This window comes from Excalfactoria chinensis, chromosome 19 (genome assembly GCF_039878825.1).
Source record: "Excalfactoria chinensis isolate bCotChi1 chromosome 19, bCotChi1.hap2, whole genome shotgun sequence".
Taxonomy (NCBI): domain Eukaryota; kingdom Metazoa; phylum Chordata; class Aves; order Galliformes; family Phasianidae; genus Excalfactoria; species Excalfactoria chinensis.
In genome coordinates this window covers 1,352,672-1,367,809 of record NC_092843.1, presented here as the reverse complement: position 1 = coordinate 1,367,809, position 15,138 = coordinate 1,352,672, and the positions used below count along the sequence as shown (strand labels likewise).

General features: G+C 44.0%; 1 protein-coding gene across 6 annotated transcripts in view; it reads left to right on the top strand.

Annotated features, from left to right (window-relative positions):
• Positions 1-15,138, top strand: part of AUTS2 (activator of transcription and developmental regulator AUTS2) — a 532,812-nt gene that overhangs the window by 112,578 nt on the left and 405,096 nt on the right. For all 6 annotated transcript variants that reach the window (XM_072353400.1, XM_072353404.1, XM_072353403.1 and 3 more), the window contains exon 2: positions 12,764-12,973. In XM_072353400.1, the coding sequence (XP_072209501.1) occupies positions 12,764-12,973 (210 nt within the window). The remainder of the gene's footprint in view (positions 1-12,763; positions 12,974-15,138) is intronic.

The following is a 15,138-nucleotide window of genomic DNA, read 5'->3' as shown; positions in this document are numbered from 1 at the left end:
TGAGGGTGTAGAGGTGCTCAGCTGCTTACTGGGTTAAGCTGCCACACAGAGCCTGTGTCAGGCATTGCAAAGAGGTGAGAATTCATTGCTTGGGAGCGAAGTGGCTGTACCTGCAGTGGCATTTTGACATGAGAGTGAATGGGCTGCAAGGGTCAGCAAGCAGCAATCCATTGTAAACTAGGTCACCTCCACTCAACTTGTATGACCTGAAGTCATAAGTCCAGTTATTCTTATATCCCTGAGGTTGGCCTGGGAGATGTTGACAAAAGAGGAAGGATTGCGGCTGATTTGTTGGTTTTTTTTGTTTGCCTGCAGGCAATTTGCAGATCGTTTCTGCTGGATCACAATAGGCATCTTATTGAAAACCCAACGTTGTAACCCCACCCCTGCCCCCAAGCCATAACGGTCTTATTAGCAGGATGATGTTCTTTCTGACAAGATGGAGCTCAGGCTGCAGTCTCTGCAGAGGGGTATTATTTGTAAGTGAGAGAATCATTTGTTGTGGGTTAGCTGTGGTAGTGACTGTGTGTGACTCTCTGGTACAGTGCAGTGTGAACACTGTGCAATCCAATGGTAGGGACTGGTGTTACAGTGTGACTCTATGGTGACCCCACATAGAACTTGGACACAGGGCATCCACATCCCCAGGTTAATATAGACTGCAATATTTGCTCCTACGTGCTCTTTCAGACTACTTGCAAGAGAGCAAGAAGGAAACGTCCTGCCACTAGGACCTGTGTCTTTTTAGTGAAGAAAATGACTGTTCCGGGCAGTTGTATCACTGGGCATTAGGAGGACTGGATCATTAATATTTAACTGTGTTGGAAACAGAAAGCACTGTAACAATAATAATAATTTGCACTTGCACAGCACATTTCTCCTGAGGATCTCAAAGCACTTTACAAACCATTTAATTAAGCCTTACTAAATCCCTCCGAGGTTTATTATTAGTCCCATTTTACAGATGGTTAAGCAAGGGCATAAAGAAGTTAAATGGTTTGCCTAAATGAGTTAGTGGCAACAACAAGCGCGTGCTTCAGGAGCCTGCCCACATCTCCCCTCTGCAGCAGAGGTGATGCCAGGTGGGCAGTGCCTGGGCAGCAGCAGCAGCTCCTGCAGGAGGGGAGGAGATGGCTCACAAGAAATAGCTCCTGGTGGATGGTATTGCCACCTGGTTGTGGAGCTTGGCCAGGGGATGGATGGAACTGAAAACATGGGAAGTGGGAGCAAAGGTGGGCTCAGTTCTGGCTTTCCACCTGGCCAGGGGTCCGTTCTTTCACCAGCAACATCATCATTGCCATTTCCACCCTGTGAGAGGCTGGTCCTTCTTCATCAGTGTGCAGCCTTGGCCAGCTGGGGGCTGTTCCATCCAGTAAGGAAGGGAGCTCTTACCATTGGCTTTGGAATTATTCGTGTCATTAGCAGCTGCTTCTCCTCAGATGCCCAACATGAAAGGTTGGTTTATCAAGACATAAAGCAGAAGCACACAGACAAGGGGGACTAGTGCTTGCTGCTTAGCTGAGAGCCACTTAGGAGGGTGTTCGTGTACAAATGCATTAGATTATGGTTAAGCAGCTTATGGACATAAAAACACATTAGAACTTTACAGCATGCTATAAATTACAGTTTTGCGGCATTCGCAGCCACAATGTTAGGTAATTACATTCATTAATCTACTACTAAGAGCACATAAAGTTGCCTCCCAAATGGTGCTGTGTGTGCTCACGCTCAGCTTGGAACGTGCTGAGAGCGGCCTCCCCTGCCTGCCCTCCTCCACCATCATTGTGCCTTGCTTGGAAACTTCACCACTTTATGATGTCAGTGGGCAGACCAGGTTTCCCAGTTGATATATTGATCTAAAGAGCAAAGCTCTCCAGTGTAAGAATTGCAGGTAGTGCCTCACATAGCCTTAAACTTTTTCTGATGCACTGTGAGTTGCGTATGGACTTCTGGCAGTCTAATCTCTGCCATTCTGCAGCCTTTCCATTTCCATGTTGTCCTACTGCATGAGTTTGATGCAAGTTTCCAGCTGCCAAAGCCGAGTAGCAGAAGTTGTTGTGCTTCTTTGCCCTAGCAGACTGTAATCCAAAAAGCAAAGATGAGAAAACCTCTAAGAACCACTCCTACCATATGATAAATACACACGTATGTAGCTTAATGTCAGTGAGTCAGGAAAGCAAATCTGTTCTGTCTTTTGGCTGTAAGATTTCAACTGTGGGCGACTCAGAGTAGAGGGCTGCATTGACGGCTGTGGTTTATCAGCCACTTCATCAGTTGGGTTTTCACTTGCTGTTCTGCTTTTGCATCGAGATCAACTTTACGTCTGTATGAAAAGAGCCATGAGAGCTACCTGTGTTACTGAGGGCTGAGATGGTGATTCTGTGACAGGTGCTTCATCACGCTCCTGTCTGCAGTGCGAGGCATTCATCTATTTGCTAAATAGAGGTAGTTTCAATGACACTTGAACGTTCCAGCTTCTAGGGGATTTCTTTGTCATTCCTGACAAATTTATTATCCCAAGCATTAAATTAATAAAGCACAGAGCCCACAGCAGCAGGTTTTTTGAGGAAAAAGATGTTCTGGTGCCACAGAAGCCCCTCAAGCTTTACCATAGAATCATAGAATAGCTTGAGTTGGAAGGGACCCAAAGGATCATCAAGGTCCAGCCCCTCTGCTGCATGCAGGGCTGCCAACCTCCATTTCTAATGCTAGACCAGGCTGACCAGGGCCCCATCCCACCTGGCCCAGTGTGTCATCTGGCTGTGTGCATGGAGCAGGGCTGGCTCCCTTCTCCCTAAGCTCTGTAGGATGGGGTACGAGGCACATGGATGGGGCTCCCATTGGAAATGACTTGAGTGGAAATGGCAGTCCTTCTTTCGAAGGGTGGTGGGGCTGTGTGGCTGAGCAGTGCAGGTATGTGGGGCAGCAGGATGCTGATAGAACCAGGCTCCAGGGTCTCATGCAGCTGCCAGCCCAACCCTGGTCCTCCAAGCAAAGCAGCTGCCGGTTGGGGTTAGCATCAGGGACTGCCAGCACTCAGGCATAACTAATGCTGTGCTGTGTGTGGAGCTTCCCATACAATGTGGGGAGGCACCGATAAACTCGGGCTTTCCCTTAGTGCTAAAGGACTGCGGTGAATGCTGCTTCCCTTTGTGGTGTGTGCAGCCTCCGAGCTCCCATAACGCCGAGGGCTTTGCTGCTCTGCTCAGGCATTCAGTGACTTAATTGTGTGATGGTATTGATGTAAAATTTAACAGCCACTGTGCGTATTGACTGTAGCTTCATTGGTTGCTGCTGGAACATGCTGTGCTATTTCCCTGCTATTCATTTAGCTGTTTTGGTCCATTTATTAGATATTACAGAGTTTTTTCCTTTTTCTGGACAGAACTGGTAGTGATTTCTGCAGTGGAAACCTATTGGGAATGACTCTAATCTAGTTTCTGAGGATTTGTTTATTGGGGCAGCACATGCTGGGCTAATTTCAGGGTACGTGTTCCATGGAATCTTTTCTATCCACAAGTGAAGTTATGACTAGGGGATGTAGCCCTTGTTGTCTTCTTCCCCCACCCACTCGAAACAGAACAAAACAAAAAAGCCACCAGGAAAGCAGGATTGGCTCTCTTAGTATTTACTGGCAAATTAACGTTCCTCAAGGCTGCCTTTTGCTTGTTCTTTCTAGAGCTCGGAGAAATAAGATTTCACGTAATGCATCTGGGATTGGATTACTGGATTGAATACTGCAAAGTACGCTGGAGACAGCTGAGTCTGTTTAGAAAGCAGCTTAGCCTCCCTAAGTCAGTAAAAATTCAATTCATGATAGTCAATGAGGGATTTTTTTTGGCATTTTTTTTTTTGTTTGGGGTGCTTTATTTGCTGTTGGATGGTTGTGCTTATTATTGAGGTCTATTAAGCTTTGAGTGGAGGGGATGATGGATGCCGCCTATTTCTGAAGACCAGGAAGGAGAAAAGCGCCCTGCAGGCTGCCATCCCTGCTTGCTCACTGAGCGTAACTCCCAGGAGCTCCTCAGCTGAGTTTGCACATTGTGACCATTCCAGAAAACCACAGAAATGGGAAGGAAAGCATTGAGAATTAATGAAAGTTGAGGTGGTGATAGTTGCTGCTTTGCATCGGTTCCTTTGTGTGCTCACGAGCTCCCTCTCCTCCCTTCCCTCCCCCTTTTTCCCTGCTGAGAGTTGTGGTTTTGGTCCTCGAAACCAGGCCAACCACATGATTGCAGTGCAGATGGCAGTAATCTCTGCGTGTGACTCTGACAGCAGATCTCAGGACGCAGCAGGGTCTGGGAAATTCCTGCTCTGTTGCAGAGATGGATCACATCCCTGAAGAGCAGGGTCTGAATGTGAAACGGTCCCGTGTTTTGTTTTGGATTTTTTTCCTCTTTCCCAGTGCCAGCATTTCTGGCTGTGATCCTTACAGCTGTTCTTTTATAGGGGGGAAGATGTAAGAGAAGTTTGCAGAGGGCTGTGCTGGCCTTGGTAGGGATGGCTCTGTGAACGCAGGGAAACTGTTAGGCTTGAGGTAAGGAGGGTGATGAAGTAGGAAGGCTGGTGTGTGAGCTCATCAAGAATGCAAGGAATGCAGGAATTCCACGTTATGTTGTTCTGAATGAGATAAAAGACTGCAGTCAGTGCAGATGTATTGCACATCCATGGGCTGTATCCTCATCCTGAAACAGGGAACGAGCAAAGAAGCAAAGTGCTTTTGCTCTTCCAACAGGAAGAAATAATGGCCTGTAGGGGAGCTTTAATGCTCTCAGCAAATTTTTGCTTATTTTTTTCTTAACATTATAGTCATTTTCTTGAGTCGGACATCCTTGCTGCCTGCTAAGTAAACACAGAAAGCATAGATTATGAGTTAAGAGTATCGACAGCATTTCAAGCGCTATCAGAGAACATTTAATTCAGTTTAATTTTGTGATAAATCTCATGTTTAATCCTCTGGTTGCTCTGTAATCATGTCTCTATTGATCTTTTCTGAATGACTGCATGCAGTTTAATAAACTTTGCCATTAACCCGAGCTTTCTAAAGGGGGAGATTGATTCTCGTATCAAGTCCGATAGAACCAATAAGCACCTGAACATCATTAAATCTGTCCATTATAAAACATTTGCATTAAGATCAAAGTAAAAGCGTAGAGGTGAATTTGCAGCTTATTAGAGAAGGAGTTTGCAATCGGAAAGTCTCAGTATGTCAGTCAACATCAGCAGCAGTTTCCAGCCTGCCTGATTCAAACTGACACCTCCTTTCATTTCCTATTTCTCAAATCCGTCTTTCATCCTATTGAGCGACCTCCTTCCTTCCCCTTTTCCCAGCCATAATTATGTCCTTTAATTTATTCCATCTTTTTCACTCCAGGCGTTTGTTTAGTCCAGGTTTTTGAGGTCATTTTTTTCTTGGCCTCATAATAAAACAGCGGAGCTTGAGTGCATTTTGGCGTGTTGGTTTGGATTTATTTTCTGCCCTGGACTTAAATTTTATACAGAGTGCTTTAGGAGCACAAGATATAAAGTAGGGTAGGGAATGGAGGACTGGCTGGAAGTGGGGGAAAATGGCCTTTTTCTCTTGTTCCTTCTTTTCAGTCTTATACCACTCATTCCTCACTGGGGTCTCCTCCCACACCCCTATTGCCCACATCCATAGGCGTTTGTATGCACGGATACTGCTTGCACAGGGATATAATGCCAGCTGAATTGTGATGAAACACGGTCCAGATTCTGTGTGCTGGTGGCCTTGGGAGTATCTACATGCCCCCTCAGCACCCATTTGAGCTGCTGAATGGTCCTTCCCTTGGAAGGAACCTTGCAGCATTTGTTTCTCCCATGCATGTGCGTGGCCCCTTTGTTCCTGCAGTGCCCGATCCCTTTACCTCGTTAAGTACTTAGCATTATGAGGCACAGATGAAATAAGATGTGGTCTTACTTCCATTGTACACATGAGCAGGAAGGGTAAAGGCCCAAATTCACAGAGCCATTTATTTCCTTTGGAAAATCACTCAATGGGAATTAAATAGTTTTTGGCCCCTGAATACTTGCTTTGTGGACTGGGGCTCGGCTTACTTGCTACGGGTCACACAGAGCCAAGAGAAGATGAGGAATTTTGAGCATCCCCCAAGTGCCCACGTTAATAACACAGTGTCAGTCCAGCCAGCTCTAATCCTGTGCCTGGCAGGGTACAAGCTGTGATAAGATCAGACAGGGGAGATTTGGATACCGGCACCAACAAGCAGCTTAGAAAACAAATCTTCAATAGGAAAGGTTTCCTTCTGAGCTCAGGCTGATACCTGGGAAGGTTCTAATTCTCTTCAAGATATTCCGCAGCTCTCCAGAGATACGTTGCAGAGCTTTATCTGCTTTCTGCTCTAGGCAAATTTTTACAGAGAGAAAGCAGCTCGGATGCTTTTTACAGGAGAAATGGTTACAAGTTCAGTCGAGACAGCCTGATATACGATAAAGCGTGCTTTGAATCTTAACTATTGCTCATGCGGTATCGTTCACAGGTTTTGTGACTCCACTCGAGTTTGCTGGAGGCATTAGGAAAGCTCTTGACTTGAGATGGCTGAGTTTGGGAGCTGCGGATCTCCTGACTGCATCCCTGCTAAGTTGAATTTGTTGCTTCTGGGTGGCTATAAACAAGAAGCATCACGGAAATTGCTTTTCCAGCCACCGAGTTGCTCTGAACATCTGAACTGAAGCATCCTTTAAAAGATCTACCCATGGAGTAGCTTTAGGTTGAGCATTTGCAGGAGAACGCTGTATTTTCAACCTGGCTCAAGTGTAAGTGATGTTTTCTCAGGTGTATGAGGCAGCCTTATGGGGTCTGCACTCAAAGCCGAACAGCGTCATCAACCTTCCTTTTCCCTCTCTATGTATTCACACTGAATACATTCTGCATATGAGACAGAAGGGAGGAGCCATGTTTGCCCTCCTAGGAATGGCTGAGTGCTCTTTGGCTTCAGAGCAGCCACTGGGCATGAGCTGCAATGAATGCTTTGCTGCAAGGGTTTGATGTGTTAGCAGTAGCAGGGAAGAAAAGACAGAAAAGGCATGTGGCAGTGCTCCAGTGGGCCTGACTGTCTGCTCCTGATTTGCTGGTTTATAGCTTTGTAAAGGAACAACAAAATAATCCTGGTATTTATTTCACCTGTGAATGTGAATGAGGACTCTTGAGATGGGAGCGACTTGCAGCAGCTTTGTAAGTGGTGAGAGGGACAGGCAATGATAAATCTGGTCTGTTACGTTAAGCTTTACTTCTGAGCTGCAGAGTGGGATTTGCCAATGATAGGCACTCTACAAGAATGTAATCCCTCTGGTTTTTTGATCATCGAATTTATCTTCAGTCTATCTGTTTCCTAAGGGAAGAATAAGCCTGCAAATGGAAAGGTTACGTATTGCTCTCTGTCTTAAAAGTTTTGTTCTTTTCTGTTTTTTTTCAGCCTGCATGCTAGAAGGAGGTTTCATTTGAGCAGTTGAGTTGTTGTTTTTTCTCTCACTGCACAAAGGTTCTGATCCTTTTCCTAATGAAGCGTATTACAAAGCTCATCTCAAGTGATGCACGTCTATCTCTGCACTTACTGTTTCTCTCTTTCTTTCTACTCGTTCTCTAATTACAGTAGTTTCATTTTTAAATGTCTTAGTGAGGCTTAGGCACACATGTAAGCGACTGGTTTAATTAAATATAAGGAAGTTATTTGGGTAAGGCAAAGAACCAATCTTGCGCAGTTGTGTAGTTAATCACAAATGAACAACGCAGATCTGATTTGAAGTAAGAAGTGTCATTAAAGTGTTGAGAAAAAGAGTATCTGGGTCCAAACTCTGTATGCTTAGGAAAGGAACGATGTCTTGGTTAAAATTCTGTTTGTTTGGCTGTGTGAATTACTCCTTTTAGATCACCTGGTTTGGTCTGGTGTCCAGGAGCTGCTTCCAAAGCTGGCAGACATACAGTGAGGATTGCAGTAGGTCTTCTTTCTATGCTTAGATTGGTTAAATGTAACCAGGGCTCCATTTTTACCTCTGCCTACATCTCGCATTTAATACGTGGCATTGAGGGAGGCCATCAAATGATGTATTTTAGAAATAGCCATTATCCATGTCCTTATATTATCTAGTTCTTGCTAAAGCCTGATTTGCAGGAGTGCTCGGCGCTCCCCGTAGCTGCTGCAATCAATGAAAGCTGTCCTTCATTAGATAAAGTGCTCTGTCGGGCTGAGTTCTATGAGAAATCAAATCCCAGTCGCTTCCTAGTGGGTGCTTAAAATTAGCAGACATTTCTGACCCGAACGTGGCAGGGCTGTGTGTTCCACCTCTAAAATGGAAAGAGTGAAATACGCTCCTCTGGCTGAGCCGCCGTTGGATCTGTATTGGTGGTGTCTGTTGAGCATCTTGATGCTATAGTGAGGGGCTGTGCAAGAAAGGCCCTTGAGGAAATTAATAACTGTGCATTCAGAGGAGGGTTCGAATGGAGCTCGAATAAACATCCACACGTTGAACAAAAAGGCGAAAACAAAATGCTGAGTGGCTGCTCATTAACCGAGCACCTTCCATTCTGCAGGGGGAAATAATGGCTTGCCATCGTGTAATTAAAGATTGTATCGTAACGCCTGTGTGCAGCAGGGCTGAATTCAGGTGGTGGTTGCAGCCACAGTCCTGGCCTTTCATAACTTCCAGGTCCTTGACTTCATAACCTCAGTAATGTGCCTTTAGTGCTGCTTTTTGTGTGCATGCAGTTTTAAATCGGAGGCACCTGAAAAGCCGCTGTCTGTTTATCAATGATATTGTTAACAAACGATGTTGGGATGGAAAAATCAAAGCAATCTCTTTGCTACAGAAGCTCTTTTATAAAACGTATCTCGAGCAGACAGCAACTTGCGTTCCTATTGTTTTGCCTTCATCTGTAAGCACCACGTTACAGCGCTGCAGCTTGGGACAGCATGCCATCGTCAGTCTGTTGCACAGCCCCTTTTGCACAACACTTTGCTTTCAGGTTTGAGACACGTGCAGAAAACCAGTTGTTTCAGAGAACGCTGATAATTCATGGCTATGGAATAATTTGGGGGTGTTTAAGAGAAGTCTCTTAATTCTTTATATCTAATTTTACTATTGAGGTGAAGTGTAAACTCTTAGGCTCTTACACAAAGCTATTGTGAGCTAGCAGGAACCTGACAAGCAAATAATTGGAATACAGCTGTGGTCCGACACAGTTATTACTTATTGCAATACTCCCACACTGTAATATACTTTCATTTGAGAGAAAAATAATAATAACCTGGGCTCACATTCAGCATGAATTCAGAAAGTTTCTTCTTACAACACTAGGATCAGAAAAATAGTCTGTAACGATGACTTGAGGAGATGGAGGCTGTCTGAAGAAATGCTTGGCTGCCACTGGGGATCTGATATCTAATTAATAAGCTGTCACTTAGGTAGGAGGAAGATGGACTCTCCTGATATAAGTAAGGCATGGCTTGCTCTAGGCTTAGTGCTCAATGAGAGCGCAGTGTGTCCTTCAAGCCTCCTGGTAGTACAAGGAACCTGTTGTACCCAAGCAGCTGCTTCTCCTGCACCAATATAGGGCTGGGGTTGGGACTGGTGCTGTTAATGGGAGCTGTGATGATGGCAGAGCCTCCCACTCATCAGTATTGTGGCTGGACCTGTTAGCAGGGCAGCCCTGCTCCATGGTACAGCGATGTTGGGCTGATGAGTGCACCCAACAGAAGCAAAACAAATGGGCATTTTTTCACACTCATACATATTAATGCACTTTTTTTCATGGAATTGTATGTAATTACATATTTATACATTGAAGTCACCTTCCTGATACACTTAAGGCACTTTACTGATGAAAGATATCTTCGAGTAAGGCTGTTTTAAACCACGCCTGATATGTTTGTATGATTTATTTAATAATGTGTGGGTTTGTGTGCTGGCAGGAGAGGAGGAAAGCTTACAATAAGGTCGGAATGTGTAGTTGTGCTGGAATCAGCTCCATGGGCAGCTGCTTAGAAATATGCTTCGACATGAAATATTGCTACATCTTATCTGTGTAGATAAGGTCTCTGCAGCCCTGTCACCTTAGAGTAATTACAGCTTATTACCTTAATCATGACGATGCCTAAAGTCCGTAATTAAGGCTGTGCTGGTTAATGTAGTAGCACATGGTGTGGTACAGCTATTGTCGTGTCTCAAGAACAGAAAGATAGGAATGGGATGAGAAGGGTCAGAGCAAGGAAGTGTGCAGGGCCGTGTTCCCAGCAGAGTGAATCCTTGCTCAGCCTCTTCCCAGGGGGCAGAATCTGTGCCCATTCTTTGCAGCTTCATGTGCGCTTGGTGGGCCACCATTGTGCCAACATGGTCCAGGGCCACTTGCACACTCAGGGAGTGAGTCTGACAGTGCAGTGACTGCTATTAGAGCTGGTTGTAGTACATCCTGCCCACGTGTCTCCAAGCTCTAACGTGTGCTTCTGGAGTCCAGTCTGCAGATACAGATTTGGAGAAAACAAATAAGTGTATTTTAGGCACCAAGCTGTGTATCTGTTGAATGCAATGAGAGGTTCTACGGCGCAGTTTGATAATAGGAGGTTTTGACCCACGGTGCTCTGTAATTTTCTCTGCAGCGATGTCAGCTGGCGGAAAGCAGCCAGCAGTTCTGGAGGATCCCAGTAGTCTAAACACCAGTTTTTGTGTCTAAATTTCACAGTAAACCCATCGACCAAGGTGCGCTTAGGGGCCACAATCTTCAGAATGACGAGCTGTGCGTGTTTGGATCTTCCTTCTTTTTCTGTTGCACCTTATTCTTTTTGGAGACTTCTGCAGATTGTTCCTTTTGCCTCGGAAGATACACTGTTCTCAGAGAGAGCAGAAGGATTTGTGACACTGATCATAGTATCATAGTATCATAGTATCATAGTATCATAGTATCATAGTATCATAGTATCATAGTATCATAGTATCATAGTATCATAGTATCATAGTATCATAGTATCATAGTATCATGGTATGATGTTGCCTATCTTTGTTGTAGGCATGTATGCACACTTGTGTCCCAGTGCTCGTGTGAGCCAAACCTTCCTGTAGGTCTGACAGTCCATGAAACTTGAAGTTATTGCTGAGCTTGGCTACAACATAGGAGTCTTGTATGGACGGCTGAGTCTTCTGCAAAATATGACCCGTCTTATATACTCTGTAAAGCTAATGGCAGCTAGTAATTTCTTGATGGTGTTGTTATGCCCATTAGACATCTTATAAGCTTCTGGAAACCTGCCACTATTTCATTTAATTCTTCAGCTGCAGGAGAAAAAAAAAAGGGGGAAAAAATCCCACAAAGCAATTTAATCATTAGGAGAATATTTATTTACTTCTGGAAGGCTCCTCCCCTTTTTCTCTCTTGTTTACAAACATGAGCTCTGTGTTTGAACCCTGCACTGGTATGATGTGCTGTTCATAAAGCACTGGATTTTTTGGGGGTACTGAGCTGAAAACAAGACAGCACTGCAATGGCCATTATCTTAAGGTGTGCGTCTGCTCTGTGATACAGCAGTGAAGGATCTGGAGCACAAATGTGATGGGGAGAGGCTGAGAAAGTCAGAGGAAGTCTTACAGCTGCTGTCCGTCTGTAATGCATGTGAAATAATTCTTTTATCCAAAGACCAGATTGGAAAATTTGCTGGCTTCAGTTTAATTAATCATCTCGTTGGTTTCAGTTATGAATTCTATGAAGTTCTCGTGCATTTGGGGAGCATTCTTTAATTAAAGGCAAACCGATTTTTGCTTGTAGGCATTTTATTTTTGTATTTAGATATGGCATAATTGGAATTATACTCCCCTAAACATGAATCTCAGTGTGACCCAGGGACCGGTCCACCAATTCGTTTCTCCCAACTTGTCCTGCTGTCAAATGCAATATGAAGTGATGATAAACAGAAGCATGGAGGCTCACAGTATCACAGCACTTCATGGTGCAGTGCAGAGAGCTTTTAGTCAGAGCAGCCAGGAATGTTAGCAAGACATGCTTATAATATTGAACTATTTAAACAGCGTGTCCATTATGAAGGAATACCGTATCCTTATGCATGTAGTTCTTGGAGTAGATGGGATTCAGTTGGTTGCATTCATTAAAGCTCAATATGTGCTGTCTTGTCCGCTCTCCCAGTAGCCTCTTCCAAGGACCCGTTGTGATTCCTCCATCTTCCTCTGCCATTCACTCTGTATCTTTGGAAAATCAGTTAAAACAAACAAAAATGGTGTTTTATGGGCATGTTGATTCTGGAGTTTGAAGAAGGGCCTCTTTCCATGTGTGCAAATAAAGCCGTGGGGGCTGTTCTTTTGTTGGCTTTTTTTTCTTGAGATTTGGAAATGTACTGAGGTCAGGCTTGAGGAAAAATCAACTGAAGGCAATTGAGGTTCATTGACATTAATTGGCTTTAGGTCAGCTCTTGCCTTGTCCTGTCAAGTGTAAGAATAAGTCAAAAGAAATAAGTACAAAGAAATGTGAAAGGCCGAGGCTTGTTTAAAATGGAAGGGGATTGTTAAATGTTATAAACATATGCTGTCTTCTAAATGCATGCATGTGTGATGTGGCTGAGAATTATGAGGCTCATGGTATGAAATCTGAGATTGTTTTGTCTTTTTTCTGGTGACTGTAGCATTGCTTTGAGAGTGCTCAGATGGTCACCCTAGAAATTGCTGTTTGAAGAGGCTGACCGGATCCCAGCTGTATCTTAACCACTGCTTTTCTTTTCCTCTTTTGCAGAAGGATGTAGCTCTGAAACCTCAGGAACGAGTGGAGAAGCGACAGAATCCTTTGGCCAAGAAGAAACGGGAAGCACTTACCAATGGGCTGTCATATCTTCCGAAAAAGAACAGACTTCACCACCACCAGTACAGCTCTGACCGAGAAAACGATCGCAATCTTTGTCAGCACCTTGGGAAAAGGAAGAAATTACTGAAGGGCCTCAGACAGGTAGGAGAGCAGTTACCTCTTGTGGGGAGCTTTGGCTGTTGGCCCGTGGTATTTAGAAGTGGATTGTTTGTTCTGTGGGATGGCTGGTTTGTTTTAACCCCTCTGTGGTTGCTTTACTGCTGGGCTCTTGGGTGCCACTTGCTATCAAGTCTTGGCATGAGAAGAGATTGACCAAGTGGGAGAGAAAGTGGCTTACTGCTGCTGGAGCTGATTAATGGATGTCCAGAGGTTGGAAAGAGTTTCGTGTAGGCTGAATGTGAGGCTGTCAGGGCAAATAAATGTGTGTGTTATGCTGCTGTGCAGACTTGGTGTTAAAAATACACCTTCTTGTCTTTAGACTGTGTACACAGAAACCTAAGATTCTCTCTGAAGAAGGGCAAGGTGAAGGAGTTGTGAGAGAGCAGCTGTTAATCAAGACAAAGCTCTTAAGACCCATTACGGGTGCGAGGAGCTCATTTGTAGGATGTCAGTGCTACCAGTGTGAGCTCTTTGGGGTTACTGATCACCTATCTGGAAGAATTTACTCCTTGCCCATCACTGGGGATGTCTTACAGTGGTAGCTGAGCTGCAGGTGTACAAGTGAGTGAACGTGCAGTATCTAGGAGTAGAAAGCTTCAGGCTGGAAGTGCTGGTCTCTTTTCTCCAGGTCCATGCAGTGCCATGTTTTCCATCTTTAAGAAAGAAAAATATGTGGCAGAAGTCATTTCTCTAGCAAGAAAAGCCACAACTTTGCTTTTTAGATGAGTGATATCCTGTGTGTGTTTATTATATACTAAAAATAAATCAGATCTTGGACACTTATAGCGTGTACCTGTTGGTTGTTTGGCTTGTTGTCTGCAGAGCTGAAGTCTAAAGAAACAAAATAAAGAAGCCAGTTTTGACCCAGATTTGAGTGATGCTGATGACTCTTCATCCATGATGTATCTAATGGAGATGGATGGTGTTCTTTGAATGAGTATCATTCAGTATCATTGGTGGAAACCAAACATTGCTTTGCTGAGAAACTTAATGTAGAAAACAGAATTTGCTGCTTCTCCTTTTATGACCTCAGGGAAATGGGAAAAACCTTGAGAACAAGCACGTTGACTTGCACTGGACATGGTTTAGTGGGAGCTATTGGTAATAGGTGAACAGTGTGACTGGGTGATCTTTTAGGTTTTTTCCAACCTTGGTGATTCTATGATTCCATTTTGATAAGGAGCTACAGAACCTGGTAAAAGTGTTTTCATTGAGTGTATATAAAACTAAAACAAGAGATTATAGAGTTCAGCCATGCAAGCAAATTGTATGGAATCTATACTACCACACCTGCTCATTTTGGTATTATTTCTGCTTCTGAGGAAGGCTGGGGGACTCTTCAAGGCAGTTGATGCAATGCATGTGAGTAGATACTGAAGGCTGTTATGTTCCTTCATTGTTTTCTGTGTTCACCTAAGCCTTCTCCATTGTGTTTCTTTCCAGTATGTCAGATGGTAAATATCTCTGCTTTGTACAGTAGGAGCTGGCCTTCAGAAAAGCTGACTTCTTGCACTTTTTGATTCCCCTGGCATAGCCTGCTGTCAGGTGAAACCTTTCTGCCTGGTACTTAAGCAATGAAGGAATCAGCCAAGCTGCTGATGGAGGTTATTTGTGAGGTTATGTTTTCAAAAATAAATATACACTGACTTGGAAGGTATTGAGTTGACAAATGTCATGGAAAATGCTTTTCCTTTTAGCTGATAAATCTGAGAACTCTGCTTAATTCCTGAGGGATAAACCTGAAAGGAAATAAAATATCTTGCTCAGTATAAATTTAATACATTTGGAAGGTGTACAGCTCCTTAGACAAGAACATTTTTGTCTTAAGAACACTTTCTTTACTTGCAAATCTGGTATTTAAGTGCGAGGAAGAAAATATATAATGAAATAGACTGTGAAGTTTATTTGAAAAGATACACAACTTTTACATGCAATATTTATGCTGAGTATTTCCTGTCATTTCTTTCAAGACAAATGGCAGAGATCCTGGACAAAAAGGAAGGGGGTTGATAAGTTTTGAGGATGATTTGTAACATCTTCCCTCCTAGAGCAGCCATTGGCCACGCATGTTGGGTTTGGTTTCTCACTGTGCTGGGCTCTCACTTGGAAGTAAAACTGCTTGTTAGATGAGAACAAGTCAAGAACTG